General features: G+C 49.7%; 1 protein-coding gene across 3 annotated transcripts in view; it reads right to left on the reverse strand.

Moving 5' to 3' along the window:
- Positions 1–2882: 2882 nt before the first annotated feature.
- The window catches only part of Rptor (regulatory associated protein of MTOR complex 1), a 347185-nt gene continuing 323758 nt past the window's right edge, over positions 2883–26309 (reverse strand). For all 3 annotated transcript variants that reach the window (XM_052755707.1, XM_052755706.1, XM_052755709.1), the window contains 10 exons: positions 18963–19068; positions 15508–15622; positions 14169–14293; positions 11372–11476; positions 10063–10169; positions 7950–8077; positions 7246–7332; positions 6124–6240; positions 5600–5729; positions 2883–4926 (listed from right to left, as the gene is read on the reverse strand). In XM_052755707.1, the coding sequence (XP_052611667.1) occupies positions 4858–4926; positions 5600–5729; positions 6124–6240; positions 7246–7332; positions 7950–8077; positions 10063–10169; positions 11372–11476; positions 14169–14293; positions 15508–15622; positions 18963–19068 (1089 nt within the window). In that variant the 3' untranslated portion in view covers positions 2883–4857. The remainder of the gene's footprint in view (positions 4927–5599; positions 5730–6123; positions 6241–7245; positions 7333–7949; positions 8078–10062; positions 10170–11371; positions 11477–14168; positions 14294–15507; positions 15623–18962; positions 19069–26309) is intronic.

The following is a 26309-nucleotide window of genomic DNA, read 5'->3' on the forward strand; positions in this document are numbered from 1 at the left end:
TACACCACACAGTGGGCTCCCTCCCCCCCAGACAGGTTCTCTCTGTGTAGCCTTGGCTGTCCTGAAATTCTGTGGTCCAAGCTGGCCTTGGTACCTTCCAAGTGCTGGGATTAAAGGCGTGCGCCACCACCGCCCGGCTCACAGTGGGCTTTTGAGAGCAGTGGTTGGTTTGACTTCAAGTAGAGTCTTTGTCTCAACCCCACTATGATACAGGTGGCCGAGCCCCAATGTGGATGAGGCCCTAGTTGCAGCTGGTGATACCTCCTTATCCTTACCATCTGCAAGGGAGTGAGGCACAGCCTGCTGGCGGAAGGGATGATTCTGTTGGGCAAACAACCCCAGAGAAAGGCAGGGACATGGTGGCTCTCCGGGCTTCATCTCTCTCTGCCCCTGCCCCCACCAGGAGTCAGGACCCTCAGTGCTATACAGAGCCCTAGCCCCTTAGGTTAGAGACTGTAGATCTTGTCTCTACGGCCAGTCACCCTGAGCCTGCCTTCTGGGTTGAGACCATTGGGTAAAGGCTTCTCCACATTCCCTCCTGAGAGCTGGAAATGTCCAGCACTACTAGAGAAGGACTGTAAAGTTGTAAGATGCTGTTCCCTTCCCAAAGATTTGTCAGTTCTGCTTGTCAGGGTGTGGGTAGCCTCCCTGGCTACATATGAGGGGCACTTGACTATCAACAATGCTGAACCCCAGGTGATGCTGAGCTCTTGGGCCTAGCAGGTACATGTGGCATGACAGTACTGAGGGGCTGTCATGGTGGCTTCAGAGACTTCTGGAGGATGGGTCCCTGGCACTCTAGTAGAGCCTTGGTCTGTTCTGAATTTGCTACAGTCCTGCCATGTGAGGGAGAGGAGTGGGCTGGTATGGAGAGCAGACTCTCCTGTCACCTGTGGATGGCCTATTTTCACAGGTCATGGGTAACATGCACAATTGGTGGGGGGGAGGAATGCTATACAGGCTGATAGAAGAGGGTGGGTAGAGCATGTAGGGCTCCTGGTTTCATGCCAGGACATGGGTGACATGTAAACACATGTTCCTGAGACCCAAGAGGCAATGAAGGAAGTCCTACAGCTCTTGCCCAGCTCACCACTGTTGTAGCAATATCATGCTGTGCACGGCACTCTTGTATTGTACCATCATCTTCCAGTGTGTGGTCTAGTCTCAGGTCCAGGGCACGTGGTGGCCACTAAAGGGGGCCCAGGGATAGCTGAGGCAGGGGCCAGGCAGCATTGGGATGGTGAGTGAGGCTCCTTCTCAAAGATGGAGGGAGCAGGGCAGGTTGGGACATAGAGGCCTGGGTACAGGATGCAGCAGAGCAGTTGTGTCTGAGGCCACTGGAGAGGGAGGCCATGGCAGACCAGCTGTGGACAGAAGGTTCTTTCTCTTAGCCAAGGAAGCACAGACCTAGCTCTATCATGTCAAAAGCTCTTCCACACAAGATCCACAGACACTTCCCTGGTACCATGCCATTTTGGAAGCCCACAGCACCTGTGATTACTGCCTGACTTCTAAGAGACATGGGTGGATGGCAGTGCGGAGCGAGTTTCAAGGGCAGGACACTGGTTGGAAGTGCTAGCGACATTCACACACCAGGCCACTATGGCCAGTCACCACTGACAAGAGTGTTTGACACTGGGTAAGCAGTCTTGGGAGGTCAGTCTCAAGCTTGGGTGTGCCCAGACTGCTTCTTCCTGAGGCATGAAGTCTCCCTGTGCCTGCGCATTGCCATCCCCGTGGGTCTGTGTCCTGTTCTCTTCTCAAAGGGACAGCTGGACTGGATTACTGCCACCCATGACCTCATCTTGACTTGATGACCTGTGTAAAGACCCTGTTTCCATATACAGTCATGCTGAGGTGCTGGGGGGAGGGGAGAGATCAGGGCTTCAACATATGGGTTGGGAGAGATAGCTCAATCCTTTAGACTCCCCCCACCCCTTCCCTTCCTATGCTCTTGGTCTTCTGAGGTCTCTGCCCTCCACACCTGAGATGCTATTTTCCATTTTCTGGGAACATGTGGGTTCTGACCAGACCAGTAATCAATTCAGTATGACACAACAGGTTAATTCTTCTGGCCTCTGTGCATGGGGGTGGTGGGGGTGGGTGTTTGCTGAGGCTTTGGAGGATGGGGATGTAGACATGTGCAGTAGGTGGTGGAGGCCCCATCTGGCACAATGACCAGCATGAGACCTGCAGAGGGAGCCCCCTGGCTCTCCCTGGTTGGCAGGCTATGCTCTTACACTTGAGGGCTGAGGTGTTTGGCCTGGAGGAACACTGGGCCTCTGGACACATGTCCATAGCTAGTTTGCTGCCTGGCCCCTCAGGACCAAGACCAGGGCTGCACACGCACTCACCCTCTGCAGAAGTACTTGGTGTTGCCTAGAGAGGCAACAATGCTAATAGAAAATGGGGACGAACGGAACACCGGGCGGTGGTGGCGCACGCCTTTAATCCCAGCACTCGAGAGGCAGAGCCAGGTGGATCTCTGTGAGTTCGAGGCCAGTCTGGTCTACAGAGTGAGTTTCAGGAAAGGCGCAAAGCTACACAGAGAAACCCTGTCTCGAAAAAAAAAAAAAAAAAAAAAGAAAATGGGGACGACCACACGAAGCTGGTCTGTGTCAATGTGGGGCAACCTTATTAACGACAAGCTTGAGTTAGCAGAGGAATCCCAGTCCCGATGCCTCAATGTATCCATGGCAACCACCACCTCTTCCTTTCCACCCAGGCCCAGGAGGGCTAGATACAGTGGCCCTGTCCTGGGGCGTTCACTTATAGCTGTTTTGGGTCAAGACTGTCCCACCCCAAGGGAGTGGGGAATGCAGAAACCCTTTGGGGCCCAGCTCACCCCACCCTTGCACATTCTCAGCTAGCAGGAGGCGCAGTCTCTTCTCACGGCTTTATTCTTTATTAACACTTGCTGCTTGTCACTGCTCTGAGCTTCATCGCAGTCCCACGTCTTGTCAGTCCTTTTCAACTCTCATTTGGGTAAAATAAATAGAGACAATGAACTCTAGGCCAGCGCTCTCTCGAGCCTTAGTTAGCTTCATGATTGAATTTTCGCATCAGACTTGTGAAGGCCCAGCCCGTGGGCAGGGTCAAGCACTGCAGCTCCACCAGGGAAGGGAGGTCACTCAACCCTTCAGGTGGCCTCGTGCACCAAAACAGAACCACCAGCTAGACAGGGACTGAGCTGGACCACATTTGGAGTCCAGCTGCTGGAAGGTTCCAGCGTGTCCCCCACTGGAACGCTCTGCACAACTGGGCAAGTGGGCTCCTGGGGATGTCAGGTGGTCCCAAGGCCTTCCTGACTCCAAGCTGCTGTCTGGCCAAGTGGATGAGCCTTCCTCCTGATACAAGGGTCTCCTGTCCTGCTTGTCCAGCCCCATCTGGCCCTGTGGTCAGCCCAGGACTGCCTGCAGGGATCCTTTCACAAGGAAGATGCTCTTGACTAAAACAGATCCGTTGAGCACAGCACAGGGACCCAGCCTCTGCCCTCACTGTACCAACCTGTGTGGACTCCTGGTGGCAGACCTGATTAAGCCATTTTGTCCTCCTCTGAAAGATCCTGATTCCCAGGGAAAACGGAAAATGCTTTTCAAAACATCATTACTGTTGTGCCCTGTTTGTGTGCAACTCCTCAGCAATGCTGTGCTCCATCCAGGGCTGAAATGTCCATGGCCCCTCACTTTCACGTGCACACAGACACATGACAGCACACCAGGACACTGCTGAGAAACTCTTCCACATCACAGATTGCATCATGCAACCTTAGTCACACCATCCATGGGGCTGTTGCTGCCCACATGCCTCTAGGGTCCAATGCAGTCTCTGAACCTGTGTGTGTGTGTGTGATGAGTGTGAGGCCAGCATGTGAGTGCACCTGTGGCAGGCCACAGTGCTCATACATGTGCAGGAGGGGAGACTGTGGACCCGCACATGTGCACACCCTCAGTGTGCACAGACAGGAAGACCAGGGCACCCATATGTGCTTGGGCATGGATGGGGAGGCTGCGTGCCTGCATGCTTGTGTGCCCGTGTGTGGCACACACAGGGAGCTAGGGGCCGTGGCCACTGCTACTGCCCTATGGGAGAGAAGCACTTCAGAATGAGCCTGGCAGGCTGAGGCAACAGCTAATTCTACGGATCTGCCTCATCTGTCTGCAGCCACAGAGTCCTTTCCTGTAACCCAGTTCATGTTAGGAGCCCAGACTAGACCTCAGAGGTCTAGCTGTGCAGGCGGGGGCCTTTCCTCACACCATCATAACATACCCAGCCATGAGGTGGGTGTGCTGGGCTGCCTCTGTGCCCTACGAGGGCCAGGCTCAGACTTCCATACTTGGGTAGCAGGAGAGGCCTCCCCTCTCCTCCTCAATTGCTTTCTTCCATTTTTCAGCATTGCCCAGCCTACTCTGAGGGGTTCCTGTCCACATGAGAGGACAGTGGGGCTGGGCCACGGCTCTCAGGAGCCCCAAACGCAGTGTTTCTACAGGGCTCCATCTGTCCTGTGACTAATGCTTTGATCACATGGAAAAACTAAATGTATCCCTTTGTAAAATCTCAGAAGAAAACAGGACAGAAAAGGACCATGATGTGCTGAGAGGCATCATGAGGTCCTTGGTGCCTGGGTGCTGGTTCTTGATGGGAAGCAGCATCAAACCCTCCCCTGCTCTGGACTTGTACATTACAGTGAAGACAGACAGAAAGAAGTGCAAGCCCCCTCCTCAGTTGGCCATGGCCAAATTGGGAGCCAAGGTTTGCAAGGTGGGTAGGTAGGTGGGCACTGCAACCCAAGCAGTGCAGTTGGTTCACTATGTACAGCAGAGGGTGGCTGCAGCCTGGCAGGAGTCCTGGGTGCCGCTATCTGATGCGCTTTTCCACCGAATACACAGAGATGTAGTAGTCATTGCTTCCTACTGCCAGATGAGGCTGTGAGGGAGAGAGAGACACACACATGAGCAGGGCCTCTGCTCCAGCAGGAGCTGCAGCACTGGGGCTAGGGAAGAGGGCAGACTGCTTGTTCTCTGCCCAGCTCTAGCCGGGAGGCTTAACTACCCTAACACCTCGGAACTCCACACAGGCACAGAAATGAAGGCCATTAACTGCCGGATTCTAGCAGGGATAATGTATCATCCAAATTCCATTACAGGCAATTTGCATACTACCCACAATTCCCTGCAGCTTCCTTTCAGGATTGCCCCACTGGGACAGTTCTGGGAAGCTGCTGCTATGCACTTCAGGCACACACAGGCTCCCATGAAACCCACTCTGCAAAATCCTAACCAACCTAACAGTCCACACGAGTGACTACAATTATGGAAAGGTGTCCAGTGACACTCATCTATTGCCCCTTCACCAAGAGGGAAGGGGTGCCCCCAAACCAGAGGACACTAGCTGTTCCCCTGTGTTGTCTATTCTTACCTGAGTACTAAGAATTGAGTTTGGGTTCTAGGGGGCAGGGCGATAATTTGGAGACCCCAGGACCTATTTCACTTCTTTATGTTCTTGGAGCCTGGAGGTGAGGTCCAGGCTTCCGAGTCACTCAGGTGACTCCACTTTACCCCTCCCCCTCCCCCCAGAGACCCCGAGTGAAGGTACAGACCCAGTGTGGGTGGAAAGCCAAGCAGCTGATGGCCCCAACGCGCTGGCCCATGAACCCATCGTAGTATTTGATGTTGTTGATCAGCTCCCCGTTTCCGTTGTAGACGGCTGTGAACTGGTTCATGGAGCCACTGTGGCAGGGGGGAAAAGATGGTCAGAATATTAGCTTGTCTCCCTGTGGTGTGGGAGGAAGACAGGCCAAGAGCCTGGCTGGGGATGGGTGGCTACAGCATGTGGGGCCACAGCCAGGAGGTCTACCTGTATGTCACCCTGAGGTAAGAAGAGGCTACTCATCTGTTACCCTCAGTAAGAACCAGGCCTGTCCCCAGAGATGCCTTGAGGGCAGGTGTTTGTTCTCCTGGCTGGAGAAGGCAGGGAGAGATCTTCTGTTTTTATTTCATGGTAGTACAGTTATACCTCTAAGCTAACCTCCTCCAAAGGCACCATGAGGACAGAGCCTAGATGCTGTGCACTCTGACAGTACTCTGCTCAGAAGCAGGGGCTGCATGGAGGCAGGGTACCTACCAGGCGATCAGGTTTGCTTGGGGATGGATGTCGAGGGCTGTCAGCCCCTTCACAATCTGCATTACATTCACGGACTCAGGCATCCGAGGATCAAAGAAGCGCACATCTCCATTGACACTGCGAAAGAGGGCCAGAGTGATGCTTGCTGAACCTTAGGGATGCTATCTGGAGCCCTGTGGGAGGGACCTGGCTCTGGAGGATGTTTGCACTGGCCCTGTGAAGTTTCATGCCCATTTGCATATGCTGGTAAGGCCAAAGCCATGTAGACTCCCAGGGCCCCTATCAAGGGGCTCCCAGGTGATGTCCACAGCCCCCCATCCTGCCACACCGCTGGCTTCCCATCAAGCTGCACCCCTCTTAAGCTGGAAAAGGCCAGGATTGATCCCGAAGACAGCTGCTGTGCTCGCTCAAAGCAGGACATGGCAGGGTTAGAGAAGAGGCTATGAGAAAGGGCAGGGGCAGAGTGCCACAGAGACTGGAGCTCATGAAGTGGAGCCCATGAGGGCAGAAGACAGCAGAGGGAGCCTGGTGGATACCCAGCTCCACAGGGAGGCCAAGCTGCCTTGCCTAGGCTCATAGCCTTCTGCGTCAATGTCCATTCCAAGAGTTAGGCTCTGCTTCACGCCACAGATAAGGGGAAAGAACATCACTCGGAAGGAATGGTGGCTTTGCAACAGTAAATTATGCTTTGCTGTCTCTTTAACAGGCAAATAAAGATTCGCCTCTCTCAGCACAGTATTTACTGAGCAGCAGGTCTGAATTTATGTGCAGAGGCTGGCTGGCGACAAGGCAGTCTGCTGGGGCAGCCAGCCTGCTTGGGGATATGTTGCCAGGTGCATCTTGCTTTGCTGCCCCTCCACCTGCAGGAGGGACATACCGGCCTGCCCATCTCATTCAGCCCAGCTTAGATTTTCTGGTGCGTGTACACACACAGGCACGCACACACACACACACACACACCCTCTTGCTCTGCACTCTGACCTTTCTGGCCATTTACAGAGCAGAGTCAATTACTGCCCTGAAATGCCACATTCCCTAGCTGTTTAAATATCAAGGACATATTTAAATGGAGGGAAAATAATGTTTTCACTGCAAATGTCTTATGCATATTTTGCTCCTTACCTCACACTCACGATGTGGCCCTCAGGGTGCTTCTGCAGGTAGGCCTTTACCACCCACGCAGTGTGCTCTCGGTAAGTCATGACCCGGCTAAAGGAGGAAGGTATGGTCAGGACTGGCCCAGCCCAGGTACTCTTCCCCCATTGCTCAGGGTATTGCAGGGAGGGCTAGGAGGAACAGGTGTGAACTGGACCTGGCAGCCCTGCCCCTGGGCAGAGCCTCAGGAGGATACTCAGGTTGGAGCCACTAGGCAGGCTGTACTAGGTCACTCCCCTCATCTGTCTAGCCTCCAATTCCCCGGTCTGGCCTTGAAGTCTGGGTGCCATTTTGGGTTGAGGAAGGCCTAGTAGCCCTGCCTTAGATGGCAGCTTAGTGAGAAGGCCTCTCTGCTCCTCTGTCTCTGTGGGGTCAGCTTGAAGAGGTCTTCTCTGAGAAGCAGGATGCAGGGCTATGAGACAACTGGACGCCAGGCAAGGATGGAGGACGAAGACACACGAGCCAGGCAGTGAAGGGCAAAGGCTGACCCCACTGAGCTGGCTCTGCAGCCCCAGGAGCTGTCCTCTTGCCTGATGTCAGAGCTCCGCTGTGAACTGCTGAAGACGCTTCATGCTCACAGAGAAATCTGGACCCTTTCCTGGTAGTGGGGGGCCTCTGCCATCTGGAAGGAGCTTGAATAGCACTGAGGAGAGGGGAAGTGTGGCAGTTACCATTCACTGAGTGCCATCCTCCTGTCATAGACTCGGATGGAGCCGTCGCCCAGGCCAGCCACAATGAGTGAGCGGTGGGAATCACAGGACAGACTTGTCACACAGCTGTCAGCACCCGTGGGAATATCCTAAGTCCAAACAAAGAGCAGTGAGGAGGGGCTTCCAGCTGGCCGCAGCATCTTCTGTGGACATATCCATTTCCCTCAGGCTGAGAAACAGGTCTCTACCTACAAGGCTATCACAGGCCAGAGGAACTAGGTCAAGGGTAGTGCAGGGCTACATGGCATCAGGTATGCCCTGATCTACTGGAGTGTCTGCCTTGCGCCTGTACCTACAGGCCAGGATGAGCAGAGCCTGTGAGCCCATGTCCGGGCACAGCCTGGAGGCAACTGTGGGGATGCCTGGTTCTCAGGGCCAATTAAACTTCCCAGCAACATCTCCTTTTCCTGAAAAGAAAGACGAAGCACATTTTGGCAGGGAGGGAGCCTCGTTAGGTCTCTCTTCAAACCCCTAATTAGTCAGGGAAGAGCTGAGGAACTGCTTCTTTGCTCCCCTTGGTGCCATAAATACTGCAGAAGGGCAGGGGGGTGATGAATGGGAGCGAGAAGGAACGGGAGCTGGAAACGGGCCTCAGAGGGGAAGGTGCTTTCTAATCAGATGGGGCAAGCCTCAGAGGAACTCATGGGAATGGGGGGCGGATTCTGAAGGGGGAGTTGTTAAAGAGCCAGGTTCCCCCTTTTGCAGCTGATGTGATGGCACCCAAGGAGGCACTGCACCTGCAGGGACCCCAAGGGTCCCACACAGCCCCCCGCCCCTCCGAAATAGGAACAATCAGGCACTATCTCTCCACATGGACAGGGACCCTGAAAGACAGTATTGTACTTCAACTGTTTGGTGGCATTGTGGGGCTTGAGGATGTCATGGAGGCATCTAGGAGATGTTGATGGACAGGTCTCAAGTTATGTCAGCTCTTGTCATTCCTGCCTGTCTCTGCCCCTTTGCTCTGCAGAGATATCCACAGCTGTCCATGCCCCCCTTTGGCAGGGCAGGTTTGGAGAATGCTGAGGACAGGCTCTGCTCTGTGGCACTCTGGGCACTGGTCAGACAGACATCCCTCAGCTACCTATGTGATGTCCTTACAGTATCTGTGATTGCCGGGTGGCGGTGGCGCACACCTGTAATCCCAGCACTCGGGAGGCAGAGACAGGTGGATCTCTGTGAGTCTGAGGCCAGCCTGGGCTACAGAACGAGATCCAGGATAGGCACCAAAACTACAGAGAAACACTGTCTCGAAAAACCAAAAAAAAAAAGATTTAATTCTTGAGGTTGGGGATTTAGCTTAGTGGTAGAGCACTTGCCTAACAAGCGCAAGGCCCTGGGTTCGGTCCTCAGCTCTGAAAAAAAAAAAAAACAAAAAAAAACCCAAACAACAACAACAACAAAAAAACAACCAAAAAACAAAAACAGTATCTGTGATTTTGTCTTGGACCCAAAGGAGGTAGGTGCAATTGGACTCCAGCAAGGAAGCCCAAATATCTAAGGCAAAACCAATGCACTCTATTAAAATGAAAAACTTGGAACCAGACTGGTCTACACAGTAGTATTATGTCTCAAAAACAAACAATCTTGCAAATGAGAGATGATTTAAGTAAGGGGCTGAGTTCTCACTTGGTGGCAGCTGGGGAGGTGCTCAGCATACATGAAGCCCTGCCTTCTGCATCCAGCACCACAGGGGGGAGAAAAGACACAGATGGTCAAGCAATTAACCGTTCTCATTTAAGATAGTTCACCCTACTGATTTCTGATATTCCCTAATTTGCACGGAGAAAACATATTTGGAAATAATTTGGATTAGCACAGGCTTAATTATGCTGTAATGCAGGGTCAAAGTGCCACAATCACTGTGCATCCAGAGGTAATTAGCTTCTCGCCTGGCAGCAAGATGCCATCTTCCCGTCTGTCTCCCTGTAGACAGACAGCTGGGCAGCAGTCCCCGACTGTGCTTGCCTGGAGGCCACAGGTCTTGGTTCTCTTTGACAGGAATGAGATCTATTTTGTGGAGCGGGAGCGTGGGCAGTCTGGTTCTACGAAGCTTGGGGCCTGGCGTGGTTACCTGCACTTTTGTCTCACGGTCAGTGTCCCAGATTCGGACAATGCGCACGTCCCCTGAGCTCATGAGGAGGCCAGTTTCTTGTTCCCAGTCTACCACCATCCCAGCTCCTGGGGAAACAGAGTGGGTCACTATGTCAAACAGTGGCTCAGACAAGATGGGGGCATCCTGGGCGTCCCCCTCACTCATGTAAGGCCAGGCTGGTGTAATAATGTTCAGATGAGCATTGTGCTCTCCCAGAACCTTACATGCTCCACCCACCCATGGCACTGAATCACAGGACTTAGAATCTCTGTCCACCAAATACATCTTCTACAATTCTGAGGCACAAATAGTACAAATTCAGTGGCCTCCAGACCAATCAGAACACCAAGGTCCTAGTTCTCTTAGGAAAAGCAGGGGTTCTGTACAGGCCATGGGCCACCCGTACCCCTAGCATTGAAACGAGCTCTCAGCTAGGTGCAATAACATGTGCCCATCATCCCAGATACTGAGGGACTGAGGCAGGAGGATGCCCAGTGGGCAGCTTGACTCAGCTCTCAGGAATTCTCCAAAGGTCACTGTCTACATGGGCATGGACTGCCATCAGAGCAAAGTGTTTATAAAGCAAGCTTCTGTACCCAAGGTGCCCAAGGCAACAAAGCATTAATGCTTAAGTCCCCTGGTACCCATGGGACGTTAACTCAGCAGAAGCAATGGGTGCAGGAGCTAGTTCATCCCCGGTCCTCAATGCTGCAGGAGGCACATAGCCACAGTCAGAGCACCTCCTGAAGCATGACTGAGGGCCAGCTACAAGGTACAGTCCCTGAGCATTTCTTGGGAAAGCTGACACCACATGTGGACCCTCTGAACTTCACTCCTTCCTCATCTCAGTCGGCTTAGACTTCTACAAGGAAACCACAGGCCACTCAGGTTTCCTATCATAATTCTGGAGGCCACAGGTCCCACCAGTCCAGGCAGCTGTGAGTGTGGCTGGACTTCTCCCCCAGATGGAGATCACCACTCAGTGGTCCTGGGAAAGCACACAGCTGGCACAAGGAGGACACCATGCAGCCTTCACGCTCAGCCAGCAGCAATTCTTTTCCGAGCCACATCTGGCCACCGCAGTGCTGCCTACAACTTGGTCAAACTGAGAACATGGCAGAGCATTGGCATCTTTGAGAGTTACCTACTCTTGTGATTTCTAGGGGAGACCACTGATGATTTTGGAAACGCATCACAACTATGTCTTCCACAGTTCTAGATGGCCTTCTCCTGAGGAGCCAAAGACCCACCTTGTGCTATCAGCATCATGTCTAAGAGCTGGACCCACCTCGTGTTGTTGGCAGCATGTCTGAGAGCCCCTGCCATGCAGTAACCATCTCTGGATTCTTTTCCAAATCAGCAAAATTTTTCCAGACCCTGATGGCACCGTCATCTAGGGAAGGAGAAAAGCAGTATGACCCTGTGCCCTGGAGGTGTGCCCCACCCCTATCTCTAAGACACAGACGTAGTGTTCTGGATGCCTAGTCCTGCTATTCTGATGTGAGCAATCAGTAAAAGGTAAAGGGAGATGGGGCCATGATAGATCCTAGCACTGGAAACCACAAGCCACATATCAGTGGCTTGGCTGCATGGCCACTTCTCTTCAGAGCCAGCAGCATGGATCACTCTCTCTTGGAGACAGAGAAGCTGGATAAAAGCTGAATCACTTTCCTCGCTCTTCCCTCTAGTCTAGTCTCTCAGTGGGAAACTTAGTTTTTCCAGAGGACAAAGCTTTGGGGCCTTCACCTTGTCCACACTGCCCTTGGTTTCTGTGCACCTATCAGCCTGACCTAAGGTTAGAGAGGATGGTTGCTTGGCTCTCCAGACAGAAATGCATGAGACCCCCATCTGCCTTGCTTTTAGAGACTTAGAAAGAGGCCTTTCTGTAGCTTCTCCTTTGAGAGGATGACTCCAGAGGACACCAGGCACTTCGATGCCTTTCCCCTTCATTTTCTTCCTTTTCTCTCCACTTCCTCCTCTTTGGTGCCTTGAGAATCTCAATCTGACCCCAACCTCTCTTTAAGGAACCTTGAGGGTTCCTAACCCCATGATGCATAGGTCACTTCTGGACAGTTCTGATGCTGTGGGTCAGAGGACTGGCTTTGGTCCTGAGGTGACATTGCTAGACAGTGACTTTTAGGGCCACACACTGTCAGTGCAGTGAACACTCACAACAACAAAACAAACAAGAAAACAAGATGGAGGCACTCCTGCTCAACATCCTGCCTGACACCAGAATGCGCCGACATTGAAGTGAGTCCTTGGGTGTAAGCAGCAATGCCCCGGGGAACAGGCAGCCTACACCAACAAGGAGGAGGGACTGCAATGTCTGCAAAGACAAGGGAAGCTCTGTCAGGCCAGAAAAGCCCAGACTCCAAGCAGCTCAGCAGACAATGGTCTCCAATGTACCTCAACAACATGAGCCATGGACGCTAGCAACAAGTGACCCTTCCAGTGACTATATCCCAACAGGATCTCCTGGCTCTGACCCCAGTGACTGTTGAGTTTCTGCACATTGGTTTTCTGGATAAGCAACCGAGGCTGTGACCAGCTAGCCTCCATGGCTCTCAAGAGAACTTCACTCTCAGGGAGCATCTGCAGGAAGCCAGCACCCACTCACTGTCCTTCCCCTGTCAGTGGATGTGGCAGCCGACTGTGCCCTGGGCTAGTGGACTTGGGACCCACATGTGCCCCTCCAGTTGCTATCTATGAGTCCTGCCTCTGGGTATCACTACACCACTCAGGGATGGACTGCAGGGTTGTCACACTAAGTTGCTATCTGTGAGTCCTGCCTCTGGGTATCACTACACCACTCAGGGCTGGACAGCAAGGTTGTCACACTAAGTTGCTATCTATGAGTCCTGCCTCTGGGTATCACTGCATCACTCAGGGCTGGACTGGAGGGTTGTCACACTAATTTTCTGTGCATTGTTTCTCCTTTGAAGTGTGTACAATAAACCATGTATTCGCAAGTCATGCTCAAGACATGGGAACTATCAGTGGTCTTAGTGGCGTAGACACCAAGTCCAGGCCCAGGATGAGGACAGAGAAGCCTGGGACTGTGGGCTCAGGGTCCCTCCGTTAGTCTTGCCATCACCTCTCTACCTGACAACAGCTTCTCATCAGCAGGAGGTCGTCATGCTGGTATGATTCTATCTGTGTAGTTTTTGTGGTGCTTGGGATACAACACGGGGCTTGTGATGCCAGGCAAGAGCTCTACCACTGAACCATGCCCGATCCAGGAACCATGTTTCTAAAGAGCTAAAACAACTGTAGCTGGGCAACACAGCTCAACTGGCAGAGTGCTTACCTTGTACACAGGAAGCCCTGGGTTCAGTTCCCAGCACTATGTGACTGGGCAGAGCAACACTCAGCTGCAATCCCAGAATTTGGGGAACAGAGGCAGACAGGATCAGGAGTTCAAGGTCATTCTTGGCTACATAGTGAACTTGAGGCTGGACTGGGCTACGTGAGACCTTGTCTTAAACAAAGGGACGCAACACAAAGTAACAACAAGAAATAAACCAACTGTCAACCTAGGGAAAGTGACTCAGAGACTTCCGTTCAAAAATGAGCATGATATAAGATATTTCAGGTGAAAAGACAAACAAGAGAACAGAGTGAGAGCCATTCCTGTCTCTGAAACACCGCTCCTCATCCACCTTCAGGTAGAAGGAAGCTGGTCTGCAAAGATGGACAGACCTGGCTTGGGAGCCTCTCTGGTCATGGGAGGAGGGGAGCTGATGGGTCCAAAGGTTAGGGCAACATGGGCCCTTGTGGACACTATGGCCTAGGATGTCCTCCCTTGCTTTCATGTGTTATCTGGGGCCCATGTGGGTCTGCCATGAAGGTTAGGAGGTTAGAGACTGACAAGGCATTTCCAGGACATGGAAGGGCCAGGAATGCTTGGTGAAAAGATGGTCCTAGAGCCCTGACCAACATCCTGCCCTATAGTCAAGCCCTTTCCCTCACAAATGTCACACTTCAGAATGAAGGGGACTCTTGTGAGCAGTGTTTTGTAAAAAAAAGGAGAAACAGAAAAAAACATGTCCCCCGGGCCTAGGAGCCATACCAGCCCCGCTCACCTGTGGCTGTCAGCAGCAAGGAGCAGTCCTGGCCATTCAGGTACTCCATGGCGGTGACCCTGGTGTACCGAGGGTTGCCATTGTGGAAATAGTCCAGCTTCTCTCCTTTCTCCCAGTCCCAAAAACTTGAAGGAATAAGAGAGGTGACAGAAAGACAAGTCACTAGGGAAACAACCCAAACCCCAGTGGAACACTGCCTCACAGCCATGAGGTAGCTGCAGTCAGAGCAGAAACTGGCCAGTGTGGGTGAGGAGCTTGTGTACTGCTGGTGGAGGGTACAGTGTAGTCACAGACAACGACTCGGTACTCCACCTCTGCTATGTTCCCAAGTAACTGAAAGCAGTGTTCACAGAAGCAACCAAGCACCCTGGACAGTCGAGCAGTGTGGGAGATCCTTACAACAGAATATTAAATTACCAGGCCCAAAAGGGAGGAAATACTGATGTATGCTACAGTATGAGTGAACCATTAGGTAAAAGTAAAAGAAGTCAGTCAAAAAGGACAAATACCATTAAGATTCTACTTGCAGGAGTTCCCTAGAGGCATCTGTTCAGAGACAAAAAGACGATGGTGCTGATGGCACCTGAGGAAAGGGACTAGTGTTCAGTGTGTGGTTTTAGTATGGGAGACCAAGGACATTCTGGAGGTGGCGGTGGGGCTGGCCTTCACAGTATGCATATGCATTGATAGCAAATGGTTGAGATGGGGGCTGGAGATGGCTCAGCAGTTAAGAGCACTGGCTGTTCTTCCAGAGGTCCTGAGTTCAATTCCCAGCACCCACATGGTGGCTCACAACCATTCGTAATGAGATCTGGTGCCCTCGTCTGGCCTGCAAGCATGCATGTAGGCAGAACACTGTATACATAATAAATAAATAAATCTTTAAAAAAAAAATGTTTAGGGGTTGGGAATTTAGCTCAGTGGTAGAGCGCTTGCCTAGCAAGCGCAAGGCCCTGGGTTTGGTCCTCAGCTCCGCAAAAAATAAATAAATAAATAAAAATTAAAAAAATGTTTAAGATGGCCCGTTTCCTGTTACATACAGTTTACCACAACTTAAAAAACAAAAGAAAGAAGGGGGACAAAAAAGGAGATCTACAGCATTTAATAAAGCTAAAGTGGATAGTCTCTTCCCACATCTGAACCTGTTAGAAATTTTAAAATCCCATTCTTTCCCAGGGATCCTCTGTAACTCATTTGCTTCTGTAGAATAGGTGAGGAGAAAGTCCCCTACCTGTCCTGTCCTTTAGTAATGCAGCCCAGGTGAGTCTGGGATTGGGTGGGCCTCATAAGAGGTGCAATGGAGGGAGAAGACACCAGGGTGAACTGAAGCCATGCCTACCAGATGCTGTCCTTGTCGGCAACAGCTATACATGGTGTAAAGGGGTGGAATTTGACCACAGAGGGGACGCCAGGGTTTCTGTTCAGAAATATCTGATCATCCAGTCTGGTGATGCCTGTAAGAGATAATGGAGCTAAGTTCTCATCTATAGCAACGTTGACATTACCTTTACCAGAGCCGAAGCAGGGGAAAAGCAGGGACCAAAGAGAAGGGCTGGAAGTACATGCTAAGGAAAATGGGTAGCTTTAGCTCCGTACATCCAAAACTCTGGGGTCTATGCTTTTCCTTGGCCCCGTCTCACAGCTCCTGGCAGAGTTAGACAATGGCATGCCTTTGATCAATGCTTATTATACTACACACAGCAATGTTCAGAGTAGAGGAACTTCACTGAGTCTGGAGAGAGTACTAAGAACTTCAGGATGAAGAAGGGTGTGGGTACCATTTCTTAAGAAGGCCCAGGGCCTTCAGTCTGGGAAGCAGCTAGCCAAGAAATCACAGGGGTGGAGGACACAAGACAGGTTTTCTTACCAGGTCCCACACATTAGCTGAAGATATACACCCTCCTGGCTTGCAGCAAAGGATGCAGAGTCTAGGCAGCTGCAGATATAGTATGGTGGGCAATGAAGTTTACTCAGAGTACACACTACCTCCCAGATGCAGCACCAAGGACGGAGACAGCACCTTCTGCCTTGGCCCCAGATACCTGCACGGACCTCTGGGTATCTGGAAAGGTGCTTCAGGGATCACATCATTTTAGCCAGTGAACATAGCTCTTGGGTGGACAGAGGAAAGATTTCTGGTCTAGCCAGGAGGCCCCTTTGTGATCCTATGGAGAGTGGTGGGTTTAGTGCTGGCAGAAGCCAGCTCCTGGGTGTCTCTGAGATGGGTTCTTTCCCCTGGTCTGTGCCCCTTGCTGTATAGGGGGCTCTAGGATGGCAACATTGAGAGACTCACACCGTTCAGCCAGGTGGGCAGCTCTGCAGACAGTGTCTGTCCTCTGGTTCCTCTTCCCAGAACACATGGTAGGGAGGGAAAATGGCTGGGGATGGTGTTGCTGGAGGAGGAGGGTGCCTGGTTTGCAGTGGAACAAGTGTATAACCTGGGCACCTTCATTCTTGGTTATGTTTTTCTTGTTGTTGAAGACTCCAGGAGGGTGGTAAGGTTCTGAGCACTGGAAGATGCTACCAGCCAAAGCATTTTGCATATATGCAAACAGCTGTGTGTAGCAGGTGGCCTGGGTCACCATGTCTTGGGGAAGCCAATGATGACCAGGGACTTAAAGAATGCCTTCTGGTCTTCCCTAGAGCCCATCTCCTGGGGCCTGACTTGTACTTTTGCAGTCAGCTCCATCCAACCTGTAGGCATCATTTCCCACCTCTCCTGCTGACACCTTTCCCAGTTCATACCTGGATGTCAAACAAATAAAACCTTCTACTGAATCTAGATCCTGAACCTGGGTGACTGGAAGAATGCACTGCAGCCACTGAGCACTGAGTTACCTGTGTCTCCGTCTTACCGAATGAGCTTCCAGGTCATTCACTAACTTCACTTTTGTGTTGAGCCCCATGATGTGAGTGTTCTACCACCAGGTTACTGCACCCTCTGTTGTGTGCTTTTGATAAACGTATCTCTTTTTCATAAAGACTACAAAGAGTATTTGTCTTGTGTGTGTGCATGTGTGTGTTAGAGGTCAACCTGGGTGTCACTCTTCAGGAGCTATCTACTTGTTTTTGAGACAGTGGATCACCAATTAGGCTAGGCTGGCCGGCCAGTAATACCTGTCTGCCTCAGCAATGCTGGAATTATGAATATGTAGCACAGTGTCTAGCTTTTTATATGTAGGTTCTGGGGCTCAGACTCGGGTCCTCGTACTTGTGTGGCAAACACTTTATGGAGTGAGTCATCTCCCAGCCCCACCTGTCTTTGTATTCTGAACGTATGCCTCAGTGCTGAACAGAAATGCCAGTCAATGTTGCCTCCCTAGACATGTTACTGTGTGGGCCGGGTTTCCAAACTAGTTTCTAAACTCGTGTCAGGAAAGTAACCTGCCCTAGCTGCGCTGGCCTGCAATTCTGGGAAACACTGTCTAGGAGAGTGCAGAGGACAGGGAGCTCTGAGAGGGCCTGTGCTCTCTAGGAGGGCGCAGAGAGGGTGCTGTGGACAGTGTGCTTGCCGGCTGCACATCCCCGAGCAGTGGTTACTGGGCTGCACACAGTTATGAGACACCAGCGCCTACAAGGAGGCATGAGGAGTCAACAGAGGGAGCACGGACTGTACCAGTGCCACGGACACCCAAGGGCCTGCATCATAGGTGCGGCGACATCCTAGAACACAAGCACGGATGTGTAGGAAGTGAGGTCCTCAGTGAGGCAGGCCTGGGGCTGAAGCTGGCATGGCCCTCTATTTCAGTGGGAGGGGCAGTTGGTCTTCCGAGGCTCAGCCCTACTTAACAAGTAACTGGTCATCATTATTTTCTAAATTTCAGAGGACAGGGAGGTATGGTCAAAACTGTGACTTGTGGAACTGGGGAGAAGGCCAGAGACTGACCACACTGACCCTTAGTCATGGCTGCCTCTGTGATAAAAACTACTTGGCTATTGGTTGGAGACATGAAGTGGCCTCTACCTCAGAGCCATGGAACTGCACTGGGGGTGTTGGGAACAGCCTTGCTCTACACTCCTTAAGAGAGTAGATGAAGGGCCCTGGTCTTAGGGTGAGGTAAGCTGGCCCTCATTCCTGCCGCACTTGGGATGATCCTGTTCCCTGCACGGCCTCCTGGCCTGGAGAACATAAACACACACACACACACACACACACACACACACACACACACTATGCAATCATACACACACACACACACACACACACACACACACACACACACACACACACACACACACACACACTATGCAATCTGCTGACAGGAGCTTGCTCTTGGGCCCCCACAGCAGCACACACAGTGTCCTTGGCTGATCAGTAACACCTCCTCCATGAGGCTGGAAGCAAAAACATGCAAGGGGCAAACAGAGCACGCTGACAAGTCTGGGAAAGGTCTGGTGAGGGCGCAGTCGCCGAGGTTTGGAGGAATGGAGCCAGTGGTCACTTCAAGGACATCGTGGGTGGTTAGTGAGATGTGGGTTCCCTGGGCCTGGAAAGGGCCTGCACCGCCCTTCTGGAACTGCCAAAGAGCACAAGTGCTCTTTCTCTGAAGGTCACCAGCTAGTGGGGACTGGCCTCTACTGAGACCCCAGGGCAGGAATGTCCTTGAGGAGAAGCCCTCCCCAGGAGGTGGGCTCCTCTCCCCTCATGCCATCCCTCCCTGTTCCAGCTGCCTCTACCAGTCAGTGTGCTAGTCTGCAAGAGCAGCATGCAGTGCCTTGGAGGCTGAAGGGGACTGGCTAGGTCCTGACTATGTCTGGCAGAAGACCTGTTCCCTGGCGGCGCTGTGCACTTACCCTTCTGGATGACCTGCTGTGCCTGCTTTCTGACTCTAGTGTTCCTCAGGAACCGCCACTCTCGTTCCTTACGGATCTGACTCTCCAGGTCATGCTCTTCAGGGATCTTAGGGACAAAAACCCTAGATTAGGCTCAGCAACTAGAAGGAGTTGATTTCAGCATTTGGGGGGCTGAGGCAGGTAGAGCACCATGAGTTCGAGGCCAGTATGGTTTATATGGTGAATTCCAAGCCAGCCAGGGCTACACAGTGGACCATGTCCCAGAAAAAAACAACAAAGGACATTACTCTCTGAGCACTGCATGCAGATCTGGATCCTTTCCTCTGGGTCCTGGCTGAATCCCACTGACAGGAGGAGATGGGACTATAGGGTGGGGTCCTGAGATTCCCTAAGGGAAATGCCTCCTAGCCATGCAGAGGCAGAGGTGCTGGTTTTCACTACGGCTCTTGCTTGTGAACACAAGTGTATTATCTTCTCTCCCTGAAGCGGGTAAACCTCACTGAATGATTGTCTTGGGAAGCTACAAGTTAGTTTTAAGTTCCCCAAATGTTGAGACAATCAATGAACTGTCTCCTTCCTCCTGGCTGAGAGCACAGATAGAGGACCTATCTGGGTCAGTTAGGAGACAGCTGCTTCCTGAGGAAAACAGCTTCATGAAGAGGACCCCAGACAGGACTACATTTCTTTTCCAGTGTTTTATTGCTATGCACCCTTCTTTTTCTTCTCAAAAACTGCAAAGAAATACACTCAACAACAACAAAATCAGCAGCCACAGGACAACACCCAACCTGGACACGGGGGATGTCACTGCCTCCTTGTGAATGGTTATTGGTTTAGAAATAGCCCCACAGCAGCAAATGTGGATTCAGAACCATGAGTGTCATTTCATGACAATGCAGAGCTTATTAGAAAAGAAATGACAAATGACCAATGACAGGGAGCAATAGTAAAGCAGCTTCCAACAGATCTGAGTGTGCAGAGAGATGCACTTTAATGAAACCCAGTTGCTCTGGGAGCAGATTAGGAGAGGTCTAAAAGGTACTTGGAGCAGGTCGAGGGACCTGAGAAGGTGGAATTCCAGGTCCTGGTGCAGCTCTTTGGCTGAGACTGTGCTGAGTGGCTGCGGCACATGTAGAACAAATACATGATCTTTTCCAATTTCATTTGGAGGACTCCAGGCCTCCAAAGATGAGAAAACTGAGACAAGCAAGGCCTAGAGGAGACACACTGAGGGAGGCACAGGCACAGGTTCTCAAGAGGAAGAGGCAGCAGAAAGTACAGAGGAGGGCCCAGTGAGAGGAGGTAAGAAGTACACCATGAGAAGGTTCAGGAATGGCGCCATTGGGGTGACCAGCTCTCAAGGTGGAGGGACCGGATGAATCTGGCCAACAGACCATCCCCCTTCTTGTTATCACCCCTTGTTTTCTCTCTCCATGCATTTATCTCTGGGCTGAATAATATTGCCTTTTGGTAAACAAGCATCCAGGCCTGGCTTCTGGGACTCTCTCCAACCTTCCTAATGCTGTGACCCTTTAATACAGTTCCTCAGGCTGTGGTGATCCCCAACCATAAAATTATTTCATTGCTACTTCACAACTGCAATTTTTGCTACTGTTATGAATCATAATGTAAATATCTGATATGTGATCCCTGTGAAAGGGTCATTCAACCCCCAAAGTAGTTGTGACCCACAGGTTGAGAATTGCTGTCCTATAGGACGTGGGCTACTTAACAGTAGAACACAATTAGGATCATGACATGCCAATTCTGTACCTCTTGGCTTCTCAGACCAATTACAGCTCTGAAGCCTCCTGTGGTGGCACAGGCAGCTAAGACAGAGAGCTGAAAGCCAAGGCTCAGCCCCTTTCTGGTCACAAAGAACTTGGGTTCTCGAGCACAGGAGGTAAGACATGTCATATTCGCAGGTCTTGTGTGGAGTCTGGATTGTGTCTTACTTTTGGTCTCTTGGGAATTAATAAGGATGAAGATGTGTCAAGACTGAAAAAAGGCTGGGGCCAAGGCAAAAGTGGAGAGGACCCCAAGGAAAGGTGCTGACACTGGTCCTGAGACTAGAAAGAGCAAGTCCTCCCATGGAGCGAGGATGGGAGCTCCGTTCTTGCTTCTCACTGGCTACTGTCATTACTTCCCACCCTTAACAGCATCTCCCCATCCTCTCCCCAGGTAGGCAGTCAGGCAGGCAATGGTCTCTGCAGCACTAATCAGAGCCCAAGCCTACAGTGCATACACAGTCAAGGGCCTCTGTACCCTCTGACAACACTCATTAGAGATGACCTGAGCAATATGGGAGAAAGTGTCCTCTCTCTAAGGTCTTATGAAGCATTTGTGCCAATATTTTTGCCTGTGTGTGGCTGCTTTTTCCTCATGTAGAACAAATACATGATCTTTTTCAATTACATTTAAAAATTGTTCTCTGCTGGGCGATGGAGGTGCACACCTTTAATCCCAGCACTCACACAAAAGTGAGTTCCAGGACAGCCAGGGCTGTTACACAGAGAAACTCTGTCTTCAAAAACAAAACAAAACAAAACAAAACAAAATACCAAAAAATCTACAAAAAACTGTTCTCTCAGGTCCCTCCTTTCTCTTCTGCTTTATTGAGTCAAAGTCTCACTCTACAACTCTAAGCTGCTCTGGAACTTGAGATCCTCCTGCCTCAGATTCCTGAGTACTGGGATTATAGGCATGTACCACCAGGCCCCAATATTTTTCTTCCTTTCTTTGAGACAGGGTTTCTCTGTGTAGCCCTAGCTGTCCTGTAATTCACTCTGTAGACCAGGCTGGCCTTGAACTCAGAGATCTATCTCTCTCTGCATCCAGAATCCTGGCCTTAAAGGTGTGAACCACTTTTAGACAAGGTCTCACCATGTAATTCTGGCTGGCCTGGAACTCACTATGTAGACCAGGCTGGCCTTAATTGCAGAGATCTGCCTGCCTCTGCTCTCACAGTGCTGGGGTTAAAGGCGTGCATCACCACACCTAGCTGACTTCATTTTCTTTCTTTGGTTTTTCGAGACAGAGTTTCTCTGTGTAGCTTTGCGCCTTTCCTGGATCTTGCTCTGTAGACCAGGCTGGCCTTGAACTCACAAAGATCCACCCGCCTCTGCCTCCCGAGAGCTGGGATTAAAGGCGTGCGCCACCACTGCCTGGCTTGACTTCATTTTCTTAATGAAAGGCTCTTCTTCTTCTTCCTCCTCCTCCTCCTCTTTGGTTTTTTTTCCGAGACAGGGTTTCTCTGTGTAGTTTTGGTGCCTGTCCTAGATCTTGCTCTGTAGACCAGGCTGGCCTCGAACTCACGGAGATCTGCCTGGCTCTGCCTCCAGAGTGCTGGGATTAAAAGCATGTGCCACCACCGCCCAGCTGGCAATTCTTATTTTTAAACATTTATTTATTTTAGTGTGTGCCACATGCCATGGTGCGCACATGGAAGTCAGAAGACAACTTCTTCCCACCGTGAAGGACCTAGGAACTGAACTCAGGTCAGCTAGCTTGGCACCTTTACTCACAGAACCAGGCTGTGTTGTCTAGTTTTATGTCAACTTGATATAAGCTTAAGTCAACCTGAGAGGAGGGAGCCTCAATTAAGAAAGTGCCTGCATAAGATGGGGCTGCTGGCAAGCCTGTATGTAGGGCAGTGGTTCTCAACCTTCCTAATGCTGCAACCCTTTAAAATTGTTCCTCATGTTGTGGTGACCCCCAGCCATAAAATTATTTTGTTGTTGCTTCATAACTGTAATTTTTCTATTGTTATAAACTGTAATGTAAATATGTTTTCCAATGATCTTAGGCAACCCCTGTGAAAAGGTCAACACTCAAAGGAGTTTGTTCTGGAATAATCTTTTTGTACACTGTGATGATGTGTCACTCAGATTAATTTAATAAAAAGCTCAACAGTCAATAGCTAGGCAGGATTTTCAGGGCAGAGAGAATGCTGAGAAGAAGGTGGAGAAGCAGGCAGATGGAGAACAAGGAAGACGTGCAGGAGAGGTAACAGCATGAGCCACACGGCAGCACATAATGACTAGAAATGGGTTAATTTAAGGTATAAGAGCTAGCTAAAAACAAGTCTAAGCTATTGGGTAAACTTTCATAATTAATACTGTCTTTACATCATGATTTGGGAGCTGGCTGGTGGGACAGAGAAAGATTCATTACAAATGGCCAAAAAAGACTATAGGACAGGTGACATGTAAGCTGGTCCCTCTGCATGGGAATAGCTCTGAGACTGGAAGAGACATGATAAATCTTATTGGCTACAGAGTCCTCATAACTTATTATCACATGCCACCCTTTCATATGGCATGGATAGTAGTTTATATTACAGTTTGGTTATGCAGTCCAAATGGACTTATAAAGTTGACAGATGCCTTTTACCTGCTCAAACATAGAACAAAAAAATCATCTTTAACTGACTTGCACACACCACACATTCCATACTTATGTTAATGCAGTTATGTATATTACCTTTAAAAGTTTGTGAGTTTTCAGAGCAAGGGCACCAAACACCAATGAAAATGGGTGGCCCAGGTGACCCAGCCTCTCAGATGCCTCTGCTGCAGTTTCCTCAGAGTTCTGCATCCAGAACAGCTTCAAGGCTGCTAGCTGAGATGGTCCAGCCTCACAGAACACTTCAGCCAGACTTCAGATAAGATCTACACTTTCCCATCACACAGAAACTAGACAACAGCTAGATCTCCCAGGACTTGACCATTATCTTAAATTTTTTCAGGGTCTCCTAAAGATGTCATCACCTCCAGAAAACAGGAAGCAGTCTAGAAAACATGACATCTATATTCCCAAGAGGTGGGTTGGGTGGTTTTTGGTCATTCAATGGGTTATGGATAGTTGTCATCATTTAGGGGGGTTGGTTACAAGTTGTTACTGGTAATGGTCAGTAAAAAAGCTGAACAAAGTCGATTAGATTCAGGAATTTCATTTTGAAAAGGAAAAGGGGGTTACAGGAATAATAGGATAAAAGGGTAGATTATTGCATCTACTTTCAAGCTAAAAAGAAAAAAAACAACTACTGGTCTCAAATATTTTACATTGGTATGGATTTTTGTATATTGATACAAATTTAAGGTTATTTTTGTTATACTGTAGATAAGTTTCTATTCTTGTTTAAGATATTTTTTGTGTATTGATACAAATTTTAGGTTATTTTTGTTACATTATATTATATGTTTCTATTTCTTGTTTAAGGTATTGTAATGTAAAGTTCTAGGCTTGAAAGCTATTTAGGATAAAAAAGAAATACAGGTTAATAGTCTTCTACAACAATCAAATTTATAGTCATGTTAGGTATGTTTTCAAGGTCATACAGAGATATATTTCAGATAGGTGGTCTTCAAACACTTCAAAGAACTACAGAATATGTCATTTAAAATGTTTTAATAACATAAGGATTTTCATGACAATGAGTAAGATATTTCATTGACATGTCTACTCCTGGCAGCACCAATCTATTTCATAAAAGGATGCTGGCACTGAAGAGCCTCCTATGGAGTTTGCTTTCTTTGTTGAAAAGCTGGCCAGAAACTGCCCTGGCCTCGACTGCTGACAGTGAGCGTCCAAACTGGACAAGTAGGACACAAAGGTGCAAGACTGACGAAGTTTGCCAAGACAAGGTGGGACAGTCCTTCACAATTCCTGTTTCACAGCAAAGTCTGTTAGATATTTTAGGCCTGTAGGCTGAGGATGGATGCCCCAATGTTGCAGAGGAACCTTGGGTGACTGTCTAGGCAGCCAGAAGTCTCTGTCATTTCTATAGTTTTGGAAGTTGTTTACTCTGCACTTCCTGTTTACTTAGGTAGTATTATATCCTTCTCAGGTCTTTGATGGGGTTGAAGACTAGACAGTTACAGTTTTCCTTAGTCATGGTAGAAAGTAAATTAGGTACAAAACTTTAGACTCACCAAGACAGGATAGCTAGTACAGTACTTTCTCTGAATTATTATAAATTCTTGCCTGACAATTATTTTTATTGTATATAATTTTACTATGTTAGAGTTAAAACCTTTCCTTTTTATTTAAACAAAAAGGGGGAAATGTTTTAGAATACTGTTTTACACACTGTAAAGATGTGTTACTCTGATTGGTTTAATAAAAAGCTGAATGGCCAATAGCTAGGCAGGATCTCTAGGCACAGAGGACGCTGGGAAGAGGGAAGGAGGAGTGGCCAGCAAGATGGAGAGGAAGCAGCATGGGCAGTACAGAGTAAAGGTAACTGAGCCATGTAAAAGAATGTAGATTAAAGGACATGGGTTAATTTAAGTTATAAGAGCTAGTTAGAAACAAGCCCAACTTATTGGCTGAGCTTGCATAATTAATATTAAGTCTCCCTGTTGTTTTTTTGTGAGCTGGCGGCCCAAAGAAAAATCCAATTACAGGGGCTGAGATTCACAGGTAGAGAACTGCTGCTGTAGGGCATTTTCTTAGTGACTGATGGGGGAGCACCCAGTTCACTGTGGGTGGGGCTGTCCCTGGGCTGGTGGTTCTGGATTCTATAAAAAAGCAGGCTGAGCAGGCCATGAGGAGCAAGCTGGTAAGCAACACCCCTCCATGGCCTCTGCATCAGCTCCTACCAACAAGTCCCTGCCCTGCTTGAGTTCCTGTCTGGACTTCCTTTGATGGTAAACTGTGATAGGAAAGTATAAGTTGAATAAACCCTTCCTCCCCAAGTTGTTTTTGGTCATGGTGTTTCATCACAGCAAAAAGAATCCTAACTAAGGTAAGCAGGGTGGTGGTGGCTCACGCCTTTAATCCCAGCACTCGGGAGGCAGAGACAGGTGGATCCCTGTGAGATCCAGCCTGGTCTACAGAGTGAGATCCAGGACAGGCACCAAAACTACACAGAGAAACCCTGTCTTGAAAACCTAAAAACCAAAAAAAAAAAAAAAAAAAAATCCTAACTAAGACACAGAGACACAGAGTTTTGTATATCCCGGCTTGTGTTCAAACGTGCTGTGTAGCTGAGGATGGTCATGTGAAATGTCTGAGTACCTATTTGATGAAGTCCAATTCATCATTTTGTTTTCTTGTATGGCTTGTGGTTTTTGTATCTTACAAAAGGCTCTGCCTAACCCAAAGGTTTTACATGTGGGAACACAATTCACTGTGTTACTTGTTGGTAAGGTGGAGGAGATCAAGGCTGTTTCTTTGAAACATCTCTGCTGAATTGGACTGTTTTCACACCTTTGCTGAAAATCAATGGAACCTGCCTGTGTGGCCGTCTCTGGGCTCTCTATCCTATCCTATTGATCTATGTGTCTATCAATGCTCTAGTTCCACACATGTCCTGATTACTAACTTGACAGTCTTGAGATTGGA

This window comes from Peromyscus californicus, unplaced genomic scaffold (genome assembly GCF_007827085.1).
Source record: "Peromyscus californicus insignis strain IS unplaced genomic scaffold, ASM782708v3 Scaffold_3__1_contigs__length_106647218, whole genome shotgun sequence".
NCBI classification, from domain to species: domain Eukaryota; kingdom Metazoa; phylum Chordata; class Mammalia; order Rodentia; family Cricetidae; genus Peromyscus; species Peromyscus californicus.